The sequence below is a fragment of the Sceloporus occidentalis genome, unplaced genomic scaffold, assembly GCF_023333645.1.
Source record: "Sceloporus occidentalis isolate IW3139 unplaced genomic scaffold, rSceOcc1.0.p SCAF_67, whole genome shotgun sequence".
Classification (NCBI taxonomy): Eukaryota; Metazoa; Chordata; class Lepidosauria; order Squamata; family Phrynosomatidae; genus Sceloporus; species Sceloporus occidentalis.
In genome coordinates, this window is record NW_028317047.1 from 1,341,086 (window position 1) to 1,368,905 (window position 27,820).

General features: G+C 39.8%; 1 protein-coding gene across 1 annotated transcript in view; it reads left to right on the forward strand.

The window, feature by feature from the left end:
- LOC149286607 (contactin-associated protein-like 2) overlaps positions 1-27,820 on the forward strand; it is a 494,134-nt gene that overhangs the window by 421,881 nt on the left and 44,433 nt on the right. The window contains exons 16-20 of the mRNA XM_089493838.1: positions 3,032-3,202; positions 11,927-12,145; positions 16,664-16,900; positions 18,183-18,422; positions 18,756-18,892. Coding sequence (XP_089349964.1) covers positions 3,032-3,202; positions 11,927-12,145; positions 16,664-16,900; positions 18,183-18,422; positions 18,756-18,892 — 1,004 coding nt within the window. The remainder of the gene's footprint in view (positions 1-3,031; positions 3,203-11,926; positions 12,146-16,663; positions 16,901-18,182; positions 18,423-18,755; positions 18,893-27,820) is intronic.

Sequence of the window (27,820 nt, forward strand, 5' to 3'; positions counted from 1 at the left end):
AGAGGGAGAGGCTATGTGTATGTATGTATGTGTGTGTCAGCATGAACACGTATGTATAAGTGTGTGTGAGAATGAACGTGTATATGCGTGTGAGCATGGATGTATATCTATAAGTATGTGAGCATGAATGTGTATGTGAGCATGGATGTGTAAGTGTTTGTATGTGAGCATGGATGTATTAGTGTGTGTGAGCATGGATGTATTAGTGTGTGTGAGCATGGATGTGTAGATGTGTGTGAGCATGGGTATGTATCTGTAAGTGTGTGTGTGCATGGAAGCGTATATGTAATTCGGCTTTGTCAGTGTTGTGGATGGTCTAACAAGTCCTCATGTACATGTGTGGAAAGTGCTCACATTGATTTCAGTGGGAGTACTTTTTGCCACTGATTAATTATTTCAAGTCCGTGTCTGCCAATTCATTTTTCCTCTGATGTTTAATCCCATGGACACAACATGTAAAATAAAAATTTGAATTTCTATGATAAAAGCCTATCAGTGCCTCCCTTTTTAGAATACATTTTTCCTGGCAAAATTAATTTTGCATGATTAAGCCATTATTTTTGTGGAAGGTTTGGGCATTTAATAATACAAAATAATAATCTTTCAAATGCTCCATTTAGTTAAAAAGGTCAGCTGCAAAAGCAGTCTAGCACTTTTATAAGGACACATCTTTGCATAAGGGTGCTTGCTTTTTTCTAACTGGATCAATATGAAAATCAAATATTCTCATAATGTAAGGATAATGAATTTAAACGAAAAACTCTATCCAAATATTCTGTGTTTGCTGAAATAATGCATAAGTACTATTTAATTATTTACCAGTCAGTTAGCAGATGTTCTTAGCGTTTTTGTTTGGGGAAGTAGACAGTACCTTTTGATGATTCCCACCTACTGTGCCCCCCGTTTAAATTTAATTCAAACACCCTCCAGTCTTATTCTTCTAATAACATCCTATGAGACTTGTAAGTAGCTATGAATCTATTCACCAACTGCTATGATGATTGTTATTATTTTTTAGAAGTGTTTTATTGCGATCAGTACATGTAGTTAAGTAGAAAATACTGTTCCCAGGATATCTGTCACTTTAACAGTGAACCTCTAGGTTAAACATCCATTTGGGACTAAGCCTATATCTGTTTAGTGAACACAGCACTTCTCAAGGCTTATTGTGTCTTTCAAAGCAGTAGGTGGTCAGCAGCTCTCCTAATCCTTAAACTAACATTCTTTTAAAAGCCAAACATCAACGCCAAAAGTTAAGGCATTGAAAGACGTTTTTTTTTTTTTCATGCCAATAATTTATAACCGCGGCGTGCTGTGTAAGGAAAATAAACAGATCTCAGAGGTTCTTTACTTGCCAAAAATGATGCTAAATAGCCAGAATTAAAACTGCTTAATGAAAGTAACTTGGGTCAGCTGAATGTTCTTTTTTTGCCTGAAAGAAGCATGGGTTTCACACAAGCCTCCAATAACTATAAAAATGCAGGTATAGGGAGGATGAGATACACAGTCAGTTGTGAAGGTTAAGCTTATCATAGAATATAGTGAGTGTGAGCATATTCAGATCCACAAACACTCGAATTAAACAGTGCAACAAAATGATGGTATAAAATAATTACATGATTTATTTTGCTTATGCAAAGTGCACATTGTATGTATATCCTGCACAATGGACCCTAAACTGTCACAATAATCCTCCATTTATTGAAAAATTAGTACACCGATTATTTATTTCCCCCGGAGGCACGTATAGTGATTATTTTCGTATATATTTTTCTTTGCGAATAGTCATGAAAAATGAAAGCCTATGGGGATTCTTGTATGGATTTTCTTTTTTAAAAATGAATATTAAAATTTTGGGGGGTCATCTTATAATCAAGCAAATACGGTATGTTTATTGGAGGAAAATGAGATAAAACCAGGTTTTTGTCAATACTTTCTTACATCACTGTGTACTGCAATATATTTTACGCTGTAGGAAAAATATTTTTTTCCTTTTGACCTCTCTTTTGATATGGCTCCAAGAAATGGTACTGTACAGTTACAAGTTTCTTGTCTGCATTCTGTTTTGGTAGAACACCGAGTGCACTACCTTTTGCAAAGCATTGTATAATGGTTAAGTTGCGTCATAAAAGAAAAGTAAAGAAAATTTAAAATGTGTGCTCTCCTTGTCATGAGTCACATCACCATGTCATAAAATTCTAACAAATGGACAATGTTTTATTGTTTACCAAGATGAAAGTAGATAATCCGTTACATTCTTTGGATATTTGTGGTGTATTATGGGCTATTTGTGTCGCACTATAACCTTGGGTAAGATATTAGTAGACGCTATAAGTTGTTTTCAGAGAGTGAAAGAAGAGCTTTTAAAAACAGATTTTAAACTTTCATAAAACAGGAGATGAAAACAAGTATTGCCATCCATCTCTGCTTGACTTTACGATAAAGTTTCGGTGATTTAAAGCTTCTATATCAAATTGATATTTTCTTTCTAGCTAGGTCAACATAAAATACAAATGGCATAAAAATGAGCTCAACTTTTATCCTTTTCACTCTTGCATTTTAGAGCGACAACAACACAGTTGGCTTGCAATTAAATAAACTGTTCTGTGTACACAAGCGAGATGCTAAAGAAAGTCCAAGGTTCTAAGTGTAGATTATGTTTCAGACATTGGAACAAGAGTTATTGTAAGAAATCATAAAAAAATCTATCCAATATTCTAGATTCAATTGTTATTTCACGTCTGAACTAAATGAGCCAGATAAAGCTTTAGGTGAAATAAGGTAGTAGATTGTTAAGAAGTGAATAGCAAATATTTTTGGAAATAGCAAAATAATTAAATGTCTTCATGTAGGAAGACTGATGGGAATAGTTAAATACATAGGAATGAAAGGATGCATATGGATAACTGTGTGCCCCATTGGATACCATCAGTGTTCCTGCATGAAAACATTTAATTTATTGAACAATCGGGCAATATATGTCTATCTAACGAGAATTTCACTGATGTACATTACTTATCCTGCTTTATAGGACATTATTGGAATGCAGCCTCCTTCACTACTCCATCCTCCTATCTTCACTTCTCTACATTCCAAGGAGAAACCAGTGCAGATATTTCATTCTACTTCAAGACATCTGCCCCAGATGGAGTCTTCCTTGAAAACAGAGGAATCACAGACTTTATCAAACTGGAATTAAAATGTAAGCTTTTTTTTTTTTAAGTATTCTTTGTGTTTTGAAAATGATGTTTACTTGACGTATTATCGACAATGTATGTCTCATTTAAATTCTTAATCTTCACTCTTGAATAGCAAATAAGATTGGCAGTCCACACACACACCCCTGTGAGATGTACGTTTGAGACCCCCAAGCTCCTCCTACACACACAGTAATATACTTATACACACAGTACAGTAGCTAGACACTAACATACTTACACACACATACAGTAAAATATTTTCAGCCACAAGGTTTGTTTTTTTAAAGGTGAGTAGGAATAGCTTCTCGATTTTTCTTGAAATGCCAATGTTCTTTCAAGGTTAAGAAAACACTAGGTCAATGACAAATCGTTTTGGTAAAGTGCACATGCGCTAAAATTGCCACAGGCTCTTTGCTGCTTTGGTTGCATCTCTTCAGTCTTCAAACTTCACCCTTGTTAACACCTATAGAACAGTTGCAGATTATTAAAAGATGTCAAGCACCAAGGCTTTTACACACCTCAGTAAACCCACAAAACGGAATTACTTCGGGCATCTAACACACTTAGAATACTAAACAACCTAACTGGCACACAAACATTTTCACAATTTTGAAAAAAAAAAAACATTAAGGGCATTTTTATAGAACTATGATTTTTTTTGTCTGTTCCCCCAAGTGTGGCTTTAGGTGAGTTAATCTATGCCTCACACAAAAAAAATGAATTTTTCAAATATTCAATTCTTTATAAACGCAGGGGTAATAAGATTTTTTTACTTTGTGGAGGTTATATTTTGACTTTCAAAGAAGCATAATAAAAGTGTTAGAATTAATTGACCTTTCCAATGCAGTGGGAGTGTAAATGTAGTCATGAAAACTGCACAGAACACTACACCAAGGATTTAATGCTTAAATAACATATATTTTTATTTTAATGTGTGAACTAGCACATCTCATTAAACTTATTTTGATGTATTCATGAACTAAACATGTACCAAAAGTTGAAATCTCTGTTTTAGTGATTATTTGCTCTAATCTATCATTACAAACAATAATAATCAGATGTAAGGGACAACTGTTCTGTCCTCATATAGACACTTTGTCCCAAGATAATGATGCCCTTTTTGGATTATTTAAATCTTCTCAGTTGTTTCCTATTATGTACTAAAGATAATTTTTGTTAGTTGTAATTACTCTGACACTGTATAGTTCAGAGTTCCCTGGACGGCTTAGGTTACAAGTTGCTCTATGTCAGGGACACAACAGGATGAGATGCTAAACTCTGTAGATCCAAGCATGAAACCTGAAGCTGCAGAACACATCTATGACAATTGTGTTTTAGGACAGTGCCGATGTCAATAACAGTCCTGCTACATGGAATGGCTTCTGACCCAATGTCCTGTCTTGTCAGTGCACATGGCAAGAACTATATCTAATAAACGTTAGAACACCTTGTATATTGTATTGGAAATGTTTAATCTTCTGAGTTGCTGATTTTACTGTTCATCCAAAGTAAATATTATTATGTTTACATCCTTCTACAGGGCCTACAGTGTGTATATATATATATATATATATATATATATATATATGTATATATATATATGTGTGTGTGTGTGTATATATATGCGCACAAAAAGCTCTAACTCTAGACAAATGACTTTTTTTCTGCCAAGGCCCTGATGATAAAGTGATTGGATCTGGATTATTCCGGATCATTTTGACAGTACTGTGTGAAGTAAACTTAGTGTTCTCTCTGCGTTCTGCGTGGCTTTTAATAAGGATATAAAATTGTGGGTAACTGAACTGACATGTGACAAGGCTTTATTAGTCAGAATCCAATGAAATTTGGGATTGTGCAGTTCTCTTTATCCCATTTGTATGCATGAAAAACAGAGATTGACAAGTTCAACGTTACTTTTGTGCCCATATAGAATTTTTTTTTTCATTTCAAGGGAATAAAAAAGTCACATTTATGATTTTTTTTCTCTTCAATCACATATCACTCATAGATTTCATATAAAGCCAATGTAACTATTTGCTTTAACACTGGATATTGGTACAAATCTTTTAACATTCTTTTATTCTGGGTTTCCTTTTAGCCTTTAACCGAATTATGCTCTGTTGCGTTCAAGCTTGTTTACTGTTTTTTAAAAAAAATAGTTTTGTGTACTAGATGTAAACTTTAGTTTTTAGATTGTTCCCTAATTGTAGAAAAGCCTGTGTCATTTTAAAAGCATTGTTGCAACTAAATATAACTAGATATACAAATATGAAAGCAACATCCCTTTTTACTTTTATTGTCCAAACCTTGTCCAAAGGTAATTAACAAAAAAAATAATAATGTAAGCCCCTTTATATGATCTTTAGGTTTCATTTGCTAAGGGGCTAATTTCTCACTGTGTACCTTCTTGTTACCTGATCCCATTCGACACTTGTATAGGGAGAACATCTTCTATCTTCTCTGTATCTCCCAATTCTTCTAGAGACTTACACTTTGGCTCTGAGTGATTTTCCCATAATTGGTGGAAGTGGGGAAAATCTCGCCATAGCACTAGCACTAGCACTAGCATCATAATATAGGTACCACATATGCTCTATGACTGCTAATTCCCACACCTGTTTCAATTTCAACAGCTGTGGGGTGTCAGTGAACATTGCCATGAATACATGAAATTTCAATGACTTGTTTGTGTAACATTTTGTTATTGAAGTAACACCACTCCTAGACTCTAGGAATGCTTGCAGAGTCTTTCTTTATTCTCATTGATTTTACATGGTACATAAAACAAAAAGCACTATAAACAGTAGACTTGTTCATTCAAATTCGTACAGATTTAAATTTTAATGAAATTTGCAAATTTTGTGAATTTGTAAGAATGTCCAAAAAAAGAGGAAGGAGCCCCAATGAAACTAACAAATATTAAGCAAAGACCTCTGAAATTTCATTTGAATTTTGTTGTTTCTTACACCCTCACTCACTCTTACTCACGCTCACTCTCTCTTACACTCTCCCATGCTCACTGCCTCACACTCTCTCACGTTGTCTCTCAATGTCGCCGACCACTTCTGTGTCCCTGTCTTCTTTCCCGCAGTTCTGGTTCTTATCTTGACTCTTTGTTCTTTTGTCGTCTTTCTTTGGTCTTCTTCCACTTCTCCCCCTGTCTTCTTTCTTCATCCGCTTCTCTGTGAAACTGATCTCCCAGTTAACCTCCACAAATGGGCGGGGACCTCTGGGCTCAGCCCCCCCCCCCCCCGTAGAGGCTGTCTCCATGACTCTGTTGTTTTGTGGAAGTGCATTAGGAGGCCAGAATAATGCAGATAGATTTGCAGAGAAAGAGAGGTCTTTGCAAAATGGCAGAGCATCCAGCCATACCCTTTCCCCCATTACTCCAAGTCCCTCTTTTTTTGGGCATTATTTTGCTTTAGTTTTGTATATATCAACAAAAACAACTTTTGCCTTTCACTATGAAGACTAGGACTGCTGTTTATCAAAAACATTAGTAAAGCTTCCTGGTGAACTTCCAAAAAAGGACGGAACCTCTGGTAACACCCGTCCTCTGTTACTGCATTTTTCCAGAAGTTCACCAGGAGGGGTAGAAAGAAGACACAGGCAGAAGTGGACATAGAAAAAAGACAGAGAAAAAAGGCAAGAGAATAAGTGTAGCTGTGGACCATGCTGTAATCCTGGATGACCATTTTCCCATTTGCTTAGAAGGATCTAGCTCTCATACCAGTAGTGTACCTAGCGGGGGGCGGTCCACACCGGGTGCCGCTCATCAAGGGGGTGCCAATTTGCCGGCACCCGGCACCCCTCCAGAGACGGACAGTAATGTCCGCCGCTGGAGGAGCAGGCTCGCAAGGGAGCGGTATCGGAGGTCTTTAACAAACCTCCGGCTCCCTTGAGTGATTTTAAGCCGGGTTCAACCCTTGATATCAACCCTTGCGATCTGCGCGGCAACAGCTGCTGTGCACCGGGATTTGTTGTCAGATCCCGGCGCACAACACTTTAGCCGCGCCCACTGAACCGGAAGAAGACAGAAGAACTGAAGAAGAGGAGGAAAAGAAGCTGTAAGGAGAAAAGAGGAAAGGTAGGAAAGCATTCAGTGAGTGAGAGTGGATTGGTATGTGTGTGGATTGGTGTATGTGTGGATTGGTATGTGTGTGGATTGGTATGTGTGTGGATTGGTGTGTGTGTGGATTGGTGTGTGTGTGGATTGGTATATATGTGGATTGGTATGTGTGGATTAGTGTATGTGTGGATTAGTATATGTGTGGATTGGTATATGTGTGGATTGGTGTGTGTGTGGATTGGTGTGTGTGTGGATTGGTATGTGTGTGGATTGGTATGTGTGTGGATTGGTATGTGTGTGGATTGGTATGTGTGTGGATTAGTATGTGTGGATTGGTATATGTGTGGATTGGTGTATGTGTGGATTGGTGTGTGTGTGTGGATTGGTGTGTGTGTGGATTGGTGTGTGTGTGGATTGGTGTGTGTGCGGATTGGTAAGTGTGTGAGAGTAATGGGTGTTATGCTGTACCATTTCCAATGTATTTTTCATTATATAATTATGCTCTAGTACATCATAACTCCCATCACTCTATACTGTTCTATACAGTGGCAGAGCTGGGAGACAGAGGCCTTGCACCCCCACCGCAGGACTCCTGAAAGGTAAGTGAACTTCAAAGGGGGAGAGGGTAGATCGTTAGGAGGGGGTAGATAGGGAGAAGGGAGTGAGGCGGGGGGATAGGGGGTAGATAGGTAGAAGGGAGTGAGACGGGGTAGGTAGGACAAAAGGGAGTGAGAAGGGGTAGATAGGGTAATCATACTGCTATCATGCCAAGTCTGCAAGTACATCCTGGAATCTGCGAATGCCTGGGCATGACAGGAATGTGATTGCTGTTAACAATCATATATATATATATATATATATATTAATATTGTTATTTAATTGTTTTGTCCTATTTTGGTATGTTACTTACTTTAAATAAAAGTGTTAGATTTTTTTTTTATGGTGTGGGGGGGGTCATATTCGGTTTCGGCCAGGTAAATGCTGCATTTTCGGTTTCAGTCCAGAATTTGTTTCGGTGCATCCCTACTACTAATGAAGTGGTAGGCCTACACCACATCAATGTTTGGCTTAGTATATAGTGATAGGAGTTATGCTGCACTATTGTCAATGTCTGGCTCAATGTATAGTGATAGGGATTACGCTGTACCACCGTCAATGTGTGCCTCAGTATATAGTGATAGGCGTTATGTTGTACCACCGTCATTGTCTGCCTCAGTATATAGTGGTAGGTGTTATGCTGTACAACCGTCAATGTCTGCCTCAGTATATAGTGATAGGTGTTATGCTGTACCACCGTCAATGTCTGCCTAAGTATATAATGATAACAGTAAGTGTTATGCTGTACCACCTTCAGTGTCTGCGCCGGTATATAATGGTAGAAGCTATGCAGTTTTAAAGTGGGGGGGGGGGGTGCCACATACAGGATCCGCCCCAGGTGCCAAATACTCTAGGTACGCCCCTGTCTCATACAATCTTATACCTGTGCATTATAATTTTGGGCTTGATTATCAGGCACTTGAGTAGCGCTTACTTCAGCTTATTATAGGGTTGAACTTAGCTATGTGGTAAGTCATTATACACTTTCTGGGATTCTCCGCTAAGAGATGGAGTCAACAGTCCTGCTCACTCCTCTGGAGGTCAATCTTAACAGCAATCCTCTTAAATGTTGTCTGGTACGCTACAATGTCATCTACCTCCGTTCATTGGTCCTAATAGGTCTCTATTTCACCAGGTCTTCCATCCTAATTTGTAAAGGCAGCTTCCTTGTATGTAACAAGTACAATGCAGTACTGCCTGACATAAACTCACAGGCGGCAGTAGTAAGCCTCAATACTCATAGACCATCCACAAGTACTTTACCTGCAGTGTCCACCAACTTCTGATACAGCAAACAGGTAGGATAGCCCTGATTGTCCCAAAGCAAAGTCCTCTAGGGTACTGACTTCACAGGACAGCAAAATCTTAGCTCTGTGAGCTTGCTCCTTCTCCCAGCAAGTCCAAATTCATATTGCTGTGTACTCAATCAAGCAGCTAATTAGGTGCAGTTGAGGAAGTAGAGTCTATGAAGGATCTTGAGTAATAAATACCTGCCCTCTATCACCTTAATATACACTCTGTAACAACAACAACAAAAAAAAATATATATATATATATGTAGCGTGCACCCGGGAATATCCAGCCAGTGGCCGAGTGTGTGGCGCTGTAGGCCAGTGCCCACCTGACATTTCCCAGTCCAGGTGTATATGTATAACCTTATGAATGTGCATACGACTGGGAAAATTATCTTAACCATTTTTTCTCAGGATCTGCATGATTTCTCCCATTATCTTATCTCTATCTTGTTAAGTAGATAACTGTTGTGGATAGATCCAGGCAAGGATTACAGGGGTGGTTGAAGAGAACAGAGATAACTCCAGGACAGAAAAAAACGCTTTAAATGTTTAGGTTTAGGAAATGTTTAAATGTTCTTCGTTGGGCTAATGTGTTTACAGATTGTGAATAAACAATAACCTTACATATTTGGCTAAGTGTCCTTGTTTAACATACTATGGCTAAAGACTCTCTTACAGACAAATGTAGCTTTTGAATTTTTTTAGCAAAGTTCAGTTACTGGTTAAATCTTCATTAGGTGGGTGATCAATGGAATTAAGTCCATACCTCTTGTAAGTAATCCTGAAATGCAAAGAACACACTGCAGTCCATGGCTGGGTTTTAAGGTAATCCATATGATATGCTTTATTCAACGAGCTGCTTAATTCCAGACTTTTCATTAAAAAAGACATCATACTCTTCTTGCCACACTGAGTCACTTAAGCAAAGTTGTTTCCTATTGCGTTCTAAAGTGGTCACAGTTTCAGTTGTACAACAAACCATCCATCTTTAACCATTAACACCAATTACGGTTTTGGTGGCTCATTGAATCGAGTATCATATTTCTTACTGGTGCACAGTGCTTATTGTTAGACTAGATTTTAAGCCGAGATATCCTAAAACAGAAGCTGAATTCTTAAAGTGCACGTATCATTAAAATGGCTAGGTTTTTCTATATGTGGTTTGTGCTAGCCAATATACAACAAATGTATTGGTGGGAAGTGATTTGATAATCTACCTTATCGTATCCATATATTATTTATTCACAAATCATGACGTAAAGCTTTCATTTCAACATGCAAAATCATGCTCACACATAATGTCACAGAATATGTGAACAAAGGCCAGTCATAGTACCAAACATCTCAGCTCTTTCTTTGCCCAGTTTATTCACTTTAAAATGATTTATAAGCGATATAATTACCTATAATGGACCCTGTCCTTTACCTTGTCAGAATTAAGAAAAGATTGACGTGAATTTTCTGATACTCAAAGCGTATTCAGACCTAGGTTGACCTGTTTAGATATGTTAATGCAAATTTGCTTTAGTACTGCATTTGGAATCCATATGTGGGTGCTTATATGGGTCCCACCCTGTTACCCTGCCAAGCGATATATACGGTCTTAACCTTTTTTATGGATTTGCTGCAATCTCTAAAGAAGACATCCTTGTTATGACGTGGACCCAATGAAAGACATTCATATATTAGGTTTTAACTTTTTTCCCATTTCATGAACTCTTACCTTAATTCCTATCAGGATGACCTGGATAGAGTCAAATAAAAGCTCTTATTTTCCTTTTGTCAGAGGTCTCCTGATCTCTGCCACTCGGTGCTCTTTGGCAGTAAACTGATGAGCTTTTTAATAATATACATAATCACATACTGGAAATGAGAATGTAACCAGTGCCATCAAAAAAGTCTTTAATTTGTCTTGGTAGAGCAAGTTTTTCAATGGACAGACACTAATAAAGCAGCTGCCTGTTTGCGTTCAATGGTGTTTATGTTATATATATATATATGATATAAACATACTGTAACGGGTTCACCAAGAGAGCTGTAGTAACTCCCAGAGATCACCCACATGTATCCTCCTGTTGTCCCCGGAATAACTTCCAGCACTAGTAAGCATGCGCACCTTGGAACCCTGCTATGTGTACCCAATAAGTAGACACAACTACCTTGAACTGAGTACAGCAGGAATGAACAGTTTATTGTTGTAAAACATAGACTGATATAGCCACAGAACTTCATTAACATAAATTAACATTGATAAACAGGTACATGTAGACAACCCAACCTTTAATCCCCTTTAGCTACTGAATATCCCCCTGGTAGCCATCCTGTTATGGGATTAGTTTACACAATGGAGTTCCTGCCTGTTTGGCAGCCAGGCTGGAGCCATCTCGGACTACATTGGGGCCCTGTATGACAGGTCATTCTGTCACACATACATAGAAATATATTTTCCGAAATAGAGTTGTCATTGTCTGCCAGTACTAAAAAGTCTATCACACATTTGTTTATGGAAATGATTCTTAAAAGTCTTTTGAAGGTGCTGTGGAATGTGTATAAGCCTAGCATTATCCCTAGTAGGGGCAAATCCTATAAAGGTAATGCTGTATTATATGAAAGCCAATAGAATTTTGAGATACTGTACATCTTTATTTAGAATAAAGCATTGGTATAGCCTCACCTTGCATGTAGACATTTCTGTAAGATAGTTCTAAATTGAAGTGTTATATGTGGTTGTATGACAAACTCATGTTGTGTGGCCTACTTTTCAGCCAACACAGAGGTTTCCTTTTCATTTGATGTCGGAAATGGACCAGTTGAATTGATTGTTAAGTCTCCAACTCCTCTGAATGATGATCAGTGGCACCGAGTCAGAGCAGAAAGAAATGTAAAGGAGGCCAGCTTACAAGTTGACCAGCTACCTCTTCAGATACGAAAAGCTCCCACCCAAGGTCACACACGACTTGAGCTTTACAGTCAACTCTTCGTTGGTAAGAAAAGAAAAAAAATACTTTGACTTGAAGTAATATGTTAATCAGTCATGTAAAACTGAAAATCCAATTCTTATTAGTGGTTTATTTAACAGAAAGCAGCTTATTTTTTATCTAATTTACTATTTATGATGAAGGTCCAACACAAGTAAGCTTCTACTGCAAGAATAGCTTGTTTGACTTTTCATAGTTAAATCCGCAAGCCTCTAAAGTCGACTTACTGGCTAAACTATGCATTTTGCAGGGCAAGCTTACCCTTCTAGCAGATAAGCTCATTGGTTTTGGCCCCTAATAATGTATACTGAAGCTGGGAACTTGAAAAGGCAACTCTCTTGCAAGCCAGCTATCGATTTAGTGGATAAACCCACACAGTCAATCAATACAGTGTTCTATTATTTTGTTGATTCCACTTCTCAAAATACTGTTACATTTTACCTCCGCAGTAGAAGATATTCATTCTTACTGCCTATGGCCTCTTATGTTTACCAACAATTATCATAAACCTAATAATTAGGATGAAATTATACCCCAAGAGTCTCTGAAAATGCTTTTTATTTTTATGCAAAAAAACAAAAACAAAACTTTTTTTTTTGTTGATTCCAAATATGGTTACATTTTACTTCCATAATAGAAAATATTTATCCTTACTGGCTATGGCCTGTTATGTTACACCAACAATTATCATAAAACATATAATTACGATTATATTATAAAGAATACTCCTAGTCTCTAAAAATGCTTTCTATTTTGATGCAAAAAAAATATATCTATATATTGTTTTGGGTTACATTAAATTGAATTAACTATTAATCTAAATCACAAACCTTTAGATAAAAGAGGCCATTTAATTACAAAAAATGTATTCCTATTAAGTATGTGCTTTTTCCTGATACACAAATACATACGGAAATGCTTTTAGGAATACGCTAATTCAAAAGTCCTAGTCCTTAACAGAATTACGCTCTGCTGCTTTCAGGCAAAGCACCATTGCTTTTTCAAAATAACTTTTGCCTAGTAAATGCAAATTTGGCTTTTAAAATCAGCCTCTATAAAAATGTCCTTGTCATTTTAAAATTGCCAAGTGATAAATAAACTTAGTAAAATAAACTAATGTAGCTCTTTGTGTTGCAATAGGAAAGTTTACTCTCTGAACCTTGTTCTTTGCTAGTATACTGCAGTTTCTTAAAGCATTATGGGTAGAAATTTGACATTTGTAAATGCACTGCAGGGATATCTAGCTATTACCGTATTTGCTCGATTATAAGACGACCCTGATTATAAGACGACCCCCCAAAATCTGAATATTAACTTAGGAAAAAAGAAAAAGCCTGAATATAAGACGACCCTAAAGGAAAAAAGTTTTACCAGTAAATGTTAATTCATGTAAACTATTTTTTTTAATAAAAGCTATGATTGAGAAAAATATTTTTTTTGTTTTTATTTCTTGTATTTTCCAGCCTGTCCCCCAGTTACGCACATCTGCCCCCAGGCTTGCCACACCAATATGGCACTGTGGCCCATGATATGCCTTTTAACCCTCTATATGCCACTGTGCCCCATGGTATGCCTTTTGACCCCCTATATGCCACTCTGCCTCCAGAAATGCCTTATACCCCTATATCCCATTCTGGCATTTAGAGGGTTAAAATGCATATTATGGGGCAGAGTGGCATATAGGGAGGTATAAGGCATTTCAGGAGGCAGAGTGGCATTAAGGGAGTTAAAAGGCATTGTATAGAGCACTCTGCCTCCAGAAATGCCTTATACCCCTATATGCCACTCTGGCATTTAGGGGGTTAAAAGGCATATTATGGGGCAGAGTGGCATATAGGGAGGTATAAGGCATTTCAGGAGGCAGAGTGCTCTATTAAATGCCCCCTTAACGCCACTCCAGAAATGCCCTATGCCCCCATTTAACTAACACACACACACACACTCTCTCCCCCCCCCTCCCCTCCCCTCTCCTCTCTCCTCTCTCTCCTCTCTCCCCTCTCTCCCCTCTCAGCCCTCTCTTACCGGTGCTTCCAGCCGGGGCAGCGGGTTGACGTCGCCTTCTGCTGCAGCCGGAAGGAGGTGGAGTTGGCAGCGGGGGTTTGTATGCGTCCGTCGCGTATACTTTCCCCGGCTGTCAGAGATCAGAGATCTCTGACAGTCGGGGAAGGTCTACGCGACGGACGCAGACAACCCCCGCTGCTAGCCACACCTCCTTCCGGCTGCAGCGGACGTTGTCTACGCGGATCGCGTAGACGTCAACCCGCTGCCCCGGCAATACAGCAGGAAGCACCGGTAAGTGTGTATGATGGGGGGGGGGGTGAGACAGGAGGATCCAGGTCCCCTGCAGCGGTGCGGGGGATCTGGATCTTAGTCTCCTAATCAGACTCTATTTGAGGTCTGATTAGAAGACGACCCCGATTAGAAGACGAGGGGTATTTTTCAGAGCATTTGCTCTGAAAAAAACCTCGTCTTATAATCGAGCAAATACGGTAATATTAATACTTTTTTTTTTTAGAACTTTACTACAGTCAGGCATCAGAATAAACCTTTTACAAGGATGTAAAATGGACATAGTGAATTTATGTAGATTATGCTAGTAATAGCTATAGACTAGAAATTGTGTTGACTTAGACATGCAAGGTCATCCAAGGTCATTGACCGAAAAAACCTGTCGCAAAGCAAGTTAGTGATGTTTAATGCTGGAGTGTTGGGGCTCCAAAAACCCACACCTATTACCCATCCCACATTCTCCAAAAATACTGTATATGATGCAGTATTTTTCATACATAAAACCATTATGTCTAAACACAGACAGGGTCCATCTGCTCCAGAGGCTTCTAGATGTAGTAGCTTAATGGCACTGTACGGTATGTGGGTACTTATGCCAGGTAAAATAATTTGAAGACTAGAACATTATTTACAGATAAAGGGTGTTTGAACATTAAAATGGGCTAGACATGGGTAACAATTTTTCATTTGAGTTTCATAATCATTCTGTGCCTGCCAAGATCTTGTTCCCCATTCATGCAAATGGAGGAAGACTTAGAACACATTAAAGGGTAATCCCCGCCTAACTGTTGTATTACTAGTATAAGATTAAATATTGAATTTCTGCCAACCGCATATTAGCCATTTGTATGTGTTCTCTTTCTGTTATTTGAGCCCGGTCTAATAGACAGGCATCCTTTTGCCTCATCATACGTCCTGTGGCAAGCAATAGAATGGTTCAGTAGTAGTAGTTCAGTAGAAACAGACTTCATAAGCTTTGCCATAAAGAATCAGCTCAGTGTGCTGTTTAAGCAGAGAAAGTCACCCATGTGACAACTTCTAGGTCTGCAGATAAAAGTTTAATCTTCTCCCAGAGTTTAGAATGCACATGGTTTCTTCCAATGTAGAATGGATGTAAGGCAATATAAACTCTCCATATGCTTGCCTGGTATAGATAATACTTAAAATAACACATTAATATGAAATGGAGGCCCTGTGCCGAGACCTCATAATTGAACCAAATGCACATTTAAGGCTTGTAATAAACTGCTGCGGTAGGAAAGATATTAAGCACACGTATCAAACCAGTCTATAATCAATCAATCAGCTGGAAGTATCTACAATTCTCATTGCAATTCCGTGGAAGCCATATTACTTTGTTAGAAACTGTTACTGCCAGATATTGTATGGAACATCTGGACAACGTGTGGGAGTAGACATCTCCCCCGTAATTCACATCCAATTCGTGAAGAACATCTCATCGTATTTATGATGTTTAAGAATTAAATAGTCTCTTCTGATATCACTCTGGCGCCAAAGATTAATTAATGTTTTAATAACATGGCACATAAAGGGCATTTTTATGAGAACTGTCACATCACTAAGCACCTCTTGCTGAGTTTTTAATTAAAAATGCTTAAAAGTGCAGCAACTAGGTTTACAATGCCACGATGGGCCTTAAGGCCATAGGTTTATGTATGATTTTTAAGTCAAAAACAATATTTGAAGCTAAGGAAGCCAACATCTCTTTAATTGGGTGCACAAGGTCCTATTGCAGACTGGTAGAAAATCATAGAGATGTCTTTTTTTTTGTTCATGCAGCTTTGAGTATCCATCTACAGGGCAGAAAAAAAATCAGAATATTCAATTATTTGCTTGAACGTTCAGCTCTAAAGAAATGGGAACATTGTGTTAATTCTTTAATACCATGTCATATAAGAATCCATTACCACAGTGCAGAATAGCTGAACGTGCCAGGTATTTCATCTTATATATTGTAAACCATGCCTGGAAATAAAAGACTGACTCTTGTAATTGAATTGTAAAGTTTGTAGGAAGCGATCTTTTTCTTAGAAGCCACTATAGGTAAAACAAACTTTAGTGGCATCTATGGGCACTAAACTTCTTAGTGCCATCGTTGCCAAGAATTATTTCTTAAACTTTTTTGTAATGTAACGTATAAAAAAAGACAGATAAAAGGATAATTCTGTAGTGAGGTGCCAGATATGACCTCATTTTCTTGTTTCGCACAATAAGGTGCTGCTGGAGATCAGAAAGGATTCCTGGGTTGCATACGTTCTTTGAGAATGAATGGTGTGACTCTGGATTTGGAAGAGAGGGCAAAGGTCACACCAGGGGTAAAGCCTGGCTGTTCGGGACACTGTACCAGCTTTGGGATGTACTGCCAGAACGGGGGCAAGTGCGTAGAGAAATACAACGGTTATTCCTGTGACTGCTCAAGGACTGCATATGACGGACCCTTCTGCATAAAAGGTAACACCTTAACATGTATTCACCATGCCCATTAAGTAAAGGAATCAATCATTTTATTTATACTTTCTTTTCCTTGATTTTTTAAATGCTTTGCCTTTGTTTGTTGTTATAAATCTTATCACTCGATCCCTCGACAAAAGTTAGATTTTTGTTCATGTTACATATTTATTATCTTGCCTTTGATCATGACCAGTAATAGTCTATGTTGGTATTTAAGACCCTAGTCTAGCTTTGTGTGACATCCAACATATTTATCACCAACAGCTTTGAACAGCCTCCATGAAACAGCACCTTCAATACTCATAACTAGGTCTTAAATGCTCATATGTAATGACATCCTACCATGGGCTGAAAAACATTTATCTATCTAAAGATTCATATGTGTTTTTCAACATGCATCAGACAAAGCAGCCCTACCTGATGGCTCAGAATTGGTTGATCTGGTACCACTTGTTTTAGAAAGTAAGCCTTGGTAACAAAGAAAACATATTGTGAAGCAAGGTGCTAAATATAAAGCAAATCCCCTTAGAAACCAATTTAATCTTTTCCAGATACTGTCCCAATATGATCTAACTGATCTCTTTTGAGGACATATCTATATTAAAGCAACCTACATCCGCCTAGCTTTTTATAGAACTCAGGTTCCTTTGTTAGTTCCAGCCCTCGCCCACCTTCAATAAGTTCCATAACTGGAACAGGTGCTTTTATGATTGTCCAAGGGTGCATCAAGCACCATAAACCTGTGTTTCCACCTTCCAAACTTGTCTTCTGGGATTACTGACTATAAAGTTCTCTTCTTCAATGCCTTTTGTCAATTTATAGATTTCTACATTGTGTACTTGGGAAGATATAGAACCAGGGGGACTCATATGTGTTCAAGAGAAAACAAAACAATATCAGAAAATGAACATAAACATAAGGCTTTGCTTTATATCAATGACATCCAAACGTTGCTGACTTTATATATTTTTTTATATTAAAAGGAGGAATTGTTGCAGAAGGAGGTTATGTAGATACAAGTAATAGTCGCATGGGCAATAATGAGCAAATCAGATGTTCTGAATAATGAAGATAGATACTTATCTGCATAAAAATGTAAAAGAAAGTTTCATTAAAACCATTTTTGGCATAGTTTGGACCTCTCATTGTTTTGCAGATGTGCTAATGACCAGGACAGTTTTGCCTCACATTATCTACATGACCACTGTAATTTTCGACTAACTGGCGCATTGTCTCTTTTGGATTTAAAAAAACCTCTGCTTACATTTTTCACCATTGACAGATGTGGGGGGCTATTTCGAAGAAGGAACATGGCTGAGATACAACTTCCACTCAGCGTCAACATCTGCAATTGTCAGTCCCAAGGACACAGCAAATGTTCCTCATTTCAGTTCAGCGTCAGACATTGCCCTAGCAAAAGAGGAACTGCTTTTTAGCTTCAGCACCTCTAAGACCCCATGTATTCTCGTGTATGTTAGCTCCTATTCCCAAGACTACCTGGCTGTCCTGCTAAAGTCATCTGGTAAGGATGTATTTTCTTTTAAACTAGACCGTTTCCTTTACTGGAAATAAACAATGCATTAGTCTAAAATTATGCATTGCATTTTGATAAATTGTAAGGGTGCTACTACCCACCTCACCCATCTTATTGGGTACTCACTGTCTAGCTTTTCAAATGTTTTTTGTAACATACTTTTGGAATAATTATGAGGTTGCCAGAGAGATTTCTACAATAATGAGTTCCATGAATGGTAGGTCTAATTTTAGCCTCCTGATTAATATTAGTCTTTGCATCTCTGTAGGCTGGAATAGGACACTAATTTAACCAGTTAGGTTTTCCATCGTGTCTTTTCAGGAATTTTACAAATTCGGTACAATTTAGGGGGCACCAAAGAGCCATACAACGTGGATATCACTGATCACAAAAATATGGCAAATGGGCAGCCTCACAATGTCAATATTACAAGAATGGGGAGAAACATAATTTTTCAGGTAAATGTACATATGCAAATTTCAGTTTCTTTTTACCTTTTTTCAGCTTGCCATCAATGTGCTACCTTGTCATCATTACACCTTTATCGTACTCACCTTGTCCTCAACTCCCCATTGCACTACATAAAAAAGGATGGTAGTTTGTTTAAACAATGTATAAAGCAAATTGTGTTTATTGTAACACAAGGTCCTACCACAAACAACTTCCTCTTTAAAATTAGATAAGGTCAATCCAACTTTTCTATTGACCTTAACCTGCTCCTGAACACCAGGTTCCAGCCAGTGCACAAATCCTAAAGCTGATCTGTCTCCAAAGTACATCAACAATGTGTATTATTTCAGCCTTAAAATGTTACAGGATAAGCACAGGAAGCTTGTTTGTGATTTTAAATGTGGCATATCCAATACAAAGAATGAAACTGTGACATACAAAGGTGAAACGGGTTCAACCTAGTAGCTAAACCCTTTAATGGCACCATTAATATGGCAGCTGGAGACTCACTACAGTAGATTGAACTTTGGATGGCTTGAAATGTGTCATAACTATTATAGTTTGATATCACGGCACTATAAACGGAGAATAAAAGCTCCAGGGCCTGGAGAATTAATCTTTTTGTTCCTAAACATGCAGTTCCGACTCTGCAGATGTTCAGCAGCTGCTCCCATACATACTTAAATATTTATTTCTCTGCTATGATACAGCAGGCAGGTATTTGATTCCTCTATTCAAAGGACTACATTTTTTTTTGGTCCGTTTAAATGGGATCTATACACTAAGACACTAACACATTTTATGATATGTTGCTCATGTCTCAGGCAGTCATGCAGGCATATAATATGGGCCCCACAACAGCTACATGTTCAATCACTATGGCAGTTCTAGAGATTAATGTATTTGAAATTAATGTTTAAGGCAGACATTGTTCTATCCTGCAGATAAGCAAAGCTTGAAGCAGCCAATCAGCGGGGAAAAAATGTTAGACCATGGAAGAGGAAAGAAGCTGCAGCCATAGGGCTGCAACTTCTAGGGCAGATAGTGGTAGTTTTTTTGTTTTCGTTTGGAAAATGCATATTAAAGTACTTCTTTAGTAGGGCTGCCAGGGACGTTAAAAAAAAAAAAAAAAGATCAAACATTGCTAAGATTACCACTTAATCTGAGGACACGCATTATATAGATATGTGCTTCTTTGCTTACTGTCAAGTGTCATCCTTATTTATTTGAATGTAAAAAAATATTACCCAAAAACTACTTTAGTTTTCTTAATTCTCAGATTAATGGGTAATAAAACCAGCAAAACAAGTTAATCACAGACATCCATCTTGTTTTCCACAGCTAAGGTAATTAAGTATACCTATTTTTCACTAGAATTACCCTTTAATTTAGCATCTCATTTAGAACATCATTAATATAAATTGTTGCTAAAACTTCTTAAAGAGTGTGCCATATACACTAGTTTTAAAAAGCATGTCCAGGACAAGTAATGAGGCTTACAGGGTGAAAACTAGAGACATCTCGGGAGTGTCAGGATCTAAAACGACTTATATTGAGATTGGGTCAGCATCTCGATCGGCACGAGCACCATGACAACTTCGGTTAATAGGCTAGGCACAACACTTAACACAGAATTGGCGCCACTGTAATGGCACCTTTTGCACTGACTCACTCTTAAGCCTGTCGTCAATATAAGTACAGGAAGCTCCATTGACTTTAGAGAAAGCAACAGTTGGAGCCAGTTCCCTCACTCCCCTTCAGCGCCAAACTGAGGATTAAAATCGGCCGAGGCACAGACAAAAAAATGACATAATCTGCTGGATACACGTGGCTGCACACTACATGCTTACATTACACTAAAAGGTTCCGATGCGCAAGCAACATTCAAGGCGTAGGACCACTAGGCATTTTCTCCCAGTTTACCGAATGGCCAATTTGTGTTACCCTCTGTTCACTGCTTAATATGTTATGGAACAAGATGTGTGTGAGATGTGCAGTACATGTTGAGGGAAATTAAATATACAGCAAGATAGAGTTGTACAGTGTTAACATTGAAAACACAATAATCACATTTGGCCATGATGATACCTTTATTAACTAGCTGAATTGCATTAGATTGCAAGCCTTTGAGATTACTTTTCTCAGGCATATTATACCTGAATAATATTCTTGAAGAGGCCTAAGTATTTTTGAAAGCTTACAACCTAACCCAATTCAGTTAAAGATGACATCTTCACCAAATTGGCCATATTGCCATAGAGAGACAAGGAACAGGTTTTAGTGTGGGACCTTGCCGACAATCATCACTAGGCCAAACATGACATATTTTCTTGTACCATAATTGCCATAAAATTCACACTGACAGACATTCATATTAACGTAGACACTAACACTCACACATGTACCCAGTCACTGACACCCGCACCAACACACACACAATAATGCTCACACTAACACACCAAGACACTCACACTAATACACCCAGACACTGACAGACACACACACAGCCAAGCACTGATACTCACACATGTACCCAGTCACTGACACCCGCACCAACACACACACAATAATGCTCACACTAACACACCAAGACACTCACACTAATACACCCAGACACTGACATTCACACACACAGACGTTGACACCTATACACACAGACGCTCAGACTAACATGCATACACTAACAAACATCCTGACATTCACAGTAACACATACAATGACACACAAAACTCATACACACCCACACAAACAGCAAGACACCCACACACTTAGACACTCATCACTTACCCTGTGCGAAGCATGAGAACATGGAGAGCTGCCGCACTACTACCACGTTACGTCGCCCCACCGAGCCATGTCTCGACTTCTTTGAGAACCAGGACATAGAGTTAAGTCTGGGACTCAGGACTTACCTCTTTATTCTGGGATTGTCCCAGTCAAACCAGGATGGGTGGCAAACCTATAACGGATAAACTAATAAATGATCCAAAAACGTTGTGCATAGTAGCTGTACTGTGCTGGACAACAAGACATTATTATAGGGACATGAAAGAAATATGTCATGTAAAATAATGTAGTTTATTACATCCAATGAACTCCCTGGATAATGCAGCCTCTGAAGCTTAGCGAATCTATATTTGAAAAGTTATTTAAATTTTCCCCATTAATAAGATGCCAGCATAGCAAAGAGATAAAAAACTACAAACATGGCCACTCAACTCAATGAGCACATTGCATTTTTTAATATAACACAAGGTAGTCTGAGTCTTCAAGCATTTACAGCACCCAAGCAGCCATGTAGGAAAGAGCCCAAAACCGGCAACATTCAGGTAAGTATAACTTTTTAGATTTAGATTTGCTAGCAATTTTGATGCCACTATATATATACACACATATATACATGATGCTTACCTGCAATAGATCCTGTCATGGACATGTTTCTGGATCCACTGTAAAGAAGTTTTCCTTATTGAAGTTTGTACCATATGTAAATAATGCCTATTTTTCGGTGTCTTACTTTTGTGTGAAATATATATCATTTTTAAGCCACAATCCCACATTTTGAAGTTCATTTATGGGGTTTAAATGAACCTAATTATATATACTTGGAAAAAGTTGTTAGGAATCTAGGCGGCTTTTGAATATTTTAAAAACATTCACTTTTAATAAGCAAGAACCATCTGGTTCCTTAATTACACCACATCAGTGGTTGATTAAAGTTACATAGAGATGCTCTATCAGCACAACAGTCACTGCCAGTTTATTTTACCGTTCTGTTCAGTTGTTTCAGTGACTTGGAAGGTTTGGTGTCAGTTCTCGAAATAGCTGCAGCCCCGAAAGGCAAAGAGAGCAGTGTCAGTGGTTTGTGATTCTGTGATTCAGGAGTCAGGACCGTCTTTAATATTGATTAGACCTCACGTAAAAAATGCTTTTAGCTTCTCCTGTGGTCCAACTCTGAGTGATGCAATCACTAGAAAATGCCTCAATCAGCCTTCATTGTCTGTCCGTCTATAACAACTCATAAGGTTCTAAACTGCTGTACTTTTTAAAATAGAAAACGACTTTCCTATATTGCTGGATAAACAATGGGGGGTTATACAAAGCTTATTTATGAAATTACGTATTGCAGTTAATGTCTTGCATTTGAAGAGTTCAAATCAGAGCAGCTAATCAGGAAGAAAAAGTTTAGGTATATGATGGGAAATGTCCACACCTGTGAACTCTCTGTGTTTGGCAAGAGTCTTAAATGAAGCACTGCCACCTTTGTCTCCGGGTCGATTTCTCGGCTGTGTTACGACATGCCCATTTCATCTCCCACACCCTGCCCATTTAAGACTGTATGGGGCTAGTTGTGACCCCTTCTCCAGCTAGTCCTGCCTCCACAGATGCCTACCCCAGCTACCATGGGAATCCACTCTCCTAGAAAAAGAAGAGCTTTGGGTAGCACAGATGCGGAATTTGCTGAGAATTTGCAAAGTATATGAGTTATAAGAGTGAAAACTAAATACTTAATTGATTCATAAAGCCAAAAACCATAAAGGGTTAAACAGGTATTATGTAAAACAGCTATATACATATAAATATATGCTGACCTGCATAATCAGTGATAAAGTCTGTTTGTCAGTGTTATGAAAGGAAACGTTTATTGGGTTGGCCCATGGTAATTCATAATTAAATTGATGAGATCAACACATCCGAAAACTCATTTTTAATGAACAAGCCCACTGGAATATGTTTTATAAAAGTACACTCCATTTGAATCTTTATTTCACTATAAATTGTTAAATAAATAGCACAGATTCTCCACTAGATAGTTATTTTGTTGAATCTAACAGACAAAAAAGAAATTCTTATGCAATCTGAACTAAAAATGTACCATTTAAGAAGAAAACACACGAGCATCCACTTCCACGGTTCCACTACACATTAAGTTTGCCCCCAGTTCTTTGTCTGTCGATGGACGATTCAGGCTCTAAAGCTTACTATTCCAGTGGTTCGGTGGCACTGAAGGTTAGGTTATGGTAGGACAAGAGATGAGATCAGATGAAAAAACAATGCGGCTAGTAGACAGAATTGTTGAACATACCCAGGTAACAGTGGATAGAGATCAGCAATACGTCTAATAAACATACATGGGAACTTTCTAAATAAGCTTATCCTGAAACTCTTTCATTACTAACCCTTTAATGGCCCAGATTCAATGAAACACATATTTATTTTACCTCTTGAGCTGCATCCAAATTAGACTTGGGCACCAGGGGGCTCTTCGTGTTCGTCTTCGTGCTCGTCTTCGGGGAAAAAAAAATCTTCGTATTCCGCGAATATTCGCCCGTTCCTGTCTTCTCTTCGGGCGAATATTCGCGGACATTCTTCGTGCTCGTTTAATCTTCGTTTTCCTCCTGGTTGCCTAGCAGGGGTTAATACGGGGTTAATAACACATCACAGCAGCAGCAGCTGCCGTGAAGGTACGTGTGTGCAGCTCTATTGGTCGTTTCGGCAGGGGGCTGGTCTGGCATCAACGAGTGAATTGCAGAACTGCAGAATGCACTTCATTCGTTGATGGCAGGCGAGCCCCCTGCCGAAACGACCAATAGAGTTGCACACACATACCGAGGTGTACTGTCCATAGATGTTTAATAAAAGAATAGGGAATATTTTACATTTTTAAATTGATTTTGGACCACTTTACATGCCTAACATTTGCTACCTATTTACAATGGCATACTTTGCAACAACCCAACTTACTTATTGGACAGGACTGGAAAATAGCAGGACTGTCCACCAAAATCTTGGGTGTGTTGGCAGGTATGCTGATGGAAAAATGTTGGACAAGAACTAAAAAATAGCTTAGGGTTAATGTACGGTTATGTTTAAGATTAGTAGCAGTGCACTGGTTTGGTTAAAGATGGATTATGTCTAAATAATAATAATTTAATTTTAATGTTTTTTTTTTTTAAAAAATAGGGGTTTATTTAAATGTATTTTAAAGTTAGATTTATTATTTAGTACTTGATTATATTTATTAAATGTTTATAGTAGCGTTACCTACCGAGCTATAACTACCTATGTGTATTTGCATTTTGCATACCTAGTTTAGCTAAATTAGATGGGACAGGACTGGAAAAAAGCAGGACTGTCCCTGAAAAAGTTGGGTCTGTTGGCAGGTATGTGGATGGAAAAATGTTATAGGGTAAAGTGTGAGTTATAGTGTTAATGTAATGCTATTAGTGAGTGAAGGCCAGGGCAAATAACAAGGAAAAGGTCCTTGTGTTTTGTGCATTGTAAGTGTGTGTGTATGTGTGTTATGTGTGATGTCACTGTGTGTTATATGTGTTATATGTGTGTGTTATGTTTGGTTGGTTGTGTATCAGAAGGAAAATAATGAAATGGAAAAGGAAATGGGAAAGGCAAATGAGTGGGCAATTGGCGACCCGCTCACCTGTTTCACCCCAGGGCAAAGCACCCAAACACTGTCAGTCTTAGACGTTTGGCAGCAGACTTCCAGAGCTCAGACACAAGGCCCTAGCGTAAGCTGGCCACTCCGGCGGAGGTAGCAGGCGTTGCCACACCGCAAACAGAGGCAGCCAGGGGGGAGAAACTGCCCTTACCATTAGGGACATTTTGGGCATGACTCTAGCCAGGAAGCGAACTGGCAGAGAAGAGATGCTGGCACCACCACCAGCAGCAGCATTGAAAAGGCGAATGAGTGGGCAATTGGCGACCCACTCACCTGTTTCACCCCAGGGCAAAGCACCCAAACACTGTCAGTCTTACACGTTTGGCAGCAGACTTCCAGAGCTCAGACACAAGGCCCTAGCGTAAGCTGGCCACTCCGGCGGAGGTAGCAGGCGTTGCCACACCGCAGACAGAGGCAGCCAGGGGGGAGAAACTGCCCTTACAATTAGGGACATTTTGGGCATGACTCTAGCCAGGAAGCGAACTGGCAGAGAAGAGATGCTGGCACCACCACCACCACCACCACCACCAGCAGCATTGAAAAATTGGAAAGGCGAATGAGAGGGCAATTGGCGACCCGCTCACCTGTTTCACCCCAGGGCAAAGCACCCAAACACTGTCAGTCTTAGACGTTTGGCAGCAGACTTCCAGAGCTCAGACACAAGGCCCTAGCGTAAGCTGGCCACTCCGGCGGAGGTAGCAGACAGAGGCAGCCAGAGGCAGCCAGGGGGGAGAAACTGCCCTTACAATTAGGGACATTTGAGGCATGACACTAGCCAGGAAGCGAACTGGCAGAGAAGAGATGCTGGCACCACCACCAGCAGCAGCATTGAAAAGGCGAATGAGTGGGCAATTGGCGACCCACTCACCTGTTTCACCCCAGGGCAAAGCACCCAAACACTGTCAGTCTTAGACGTTTGGCAGCAGACTTCCAGAGCTCAGACACAAGGCCCTAGCGTAAGCTGGCCACTCCGGCGGAGGTAGCAGGCGTTGCCACACCGCAAACAGAGGCAGCCAGGGGGGAGAAACTGCCCTTACCATTAGGGACATTTTGGGCATGACTCTAGCCAGGAAGCGAACTGGCAGAGAAGAGATGCTGGCACCACCACCAGCAGCAGCATTGAAAAGGCGAATGAGTGGGCAATTGGCGACCCACTCACCTGTTTCACCCCAGGGCAAAGCACCCAAACACTGTCAGTCTTAGACGTTTGGCAGCAGACTTCCAGAGCTCAGACACAAGGCCCTAGCGTAAGCTGGCCACTCCGGCGGAGGTAGCAGGCGTTGCCACACCGCAGACAGAGGCAGCCAGGGGGGAGAAACTGCCCTTACAATTAGGGACATTTTGGGCATGACTCTAGCCAGGAAGCGAACTGGCAGAGAAGAGATGCTGGCACCACCACCACCACCACCACCACCACCACCAGCAGCATTGAAAAATTGGAAAGGCGAATGAGAGGGCAATTGGCGACCCGCTCACCTGTTTCACCCCAGGGCAAAGCACCCAAACACTGTCAGTCTTAGACGTTTGGCAGCAGACTTCCAGAGCTCAGACACAAGGCCCTAGCGTAAGCTGGCCACTCCGGCGGAGGTAGCAGGCGTTGCCACACCGCAAACAGAGGCAGCCAGGGGGGAGAAACTGCCCTTACCATTAGGGACATTTTGGGCATGACTCTAGCCAGGAAGCGAACTGGCAGAGAAGAGATGCTGGCACCACCACCAGCAGCAGCATTGAAAAGGCGAATGAGTGGGCAATTGGCGACCCACTCACCTGTTTCACCCCAGGGCAAAGCACCCAAACACTGTCAGTCTTAGACGTTTGGCAGCAGACTTCCAGAGCTCAGACACAAGGCCCTAGCGTAAGCTGGCCACTCCGGCGGAGGTAGCAGGCGTTGCCACACCGCAGACAGAGGCAGCCAGGGGGGAGAAACTGCCCTTACAATTAGGGACATTTTGGGCATGACTCTAGCCAGGAAGCGAACTGGCAGAGAAGAGATGCTGGCACCACCACCACCACCACCACCACCAGCAGCATTGAAAAATTGGAAAGGCGAATGAGAGGGCAATTGGCGACCCGCTCACCTGTTTCACCCCAGGGCAAAGCACCCAAACACTGTCAGTCTTAGACGTTTGGCAGCAGACTTCCAGAGCTCAGACACAAGGCCCTAGCGTAAGCTGGCCACTCCGGCGGAGGTAGCAGGCGTTGCCACACCGCAGACAGAGGCAGCCAGGGGGGAGAAACTGCCCTTACAATTAGGGACATTTGAGGCATGACACTAGCCAGGAAGCGAACTGGCAGAGAAGAGATGCTGGCACCACCACCAGCAGCAGCATTGAAAAGGCGAATGAGTGGGCAATTGGCGACCCACTCACCTGTTTCACCCCAGGGCAAAGCACCCAAACACTGTCAGTCTTAGACGTTTGGCAGCAGACTTCCAGAGCTCAGACACAAGGCCCTAGCGTAAGCTGGCCACTCCGGCGGA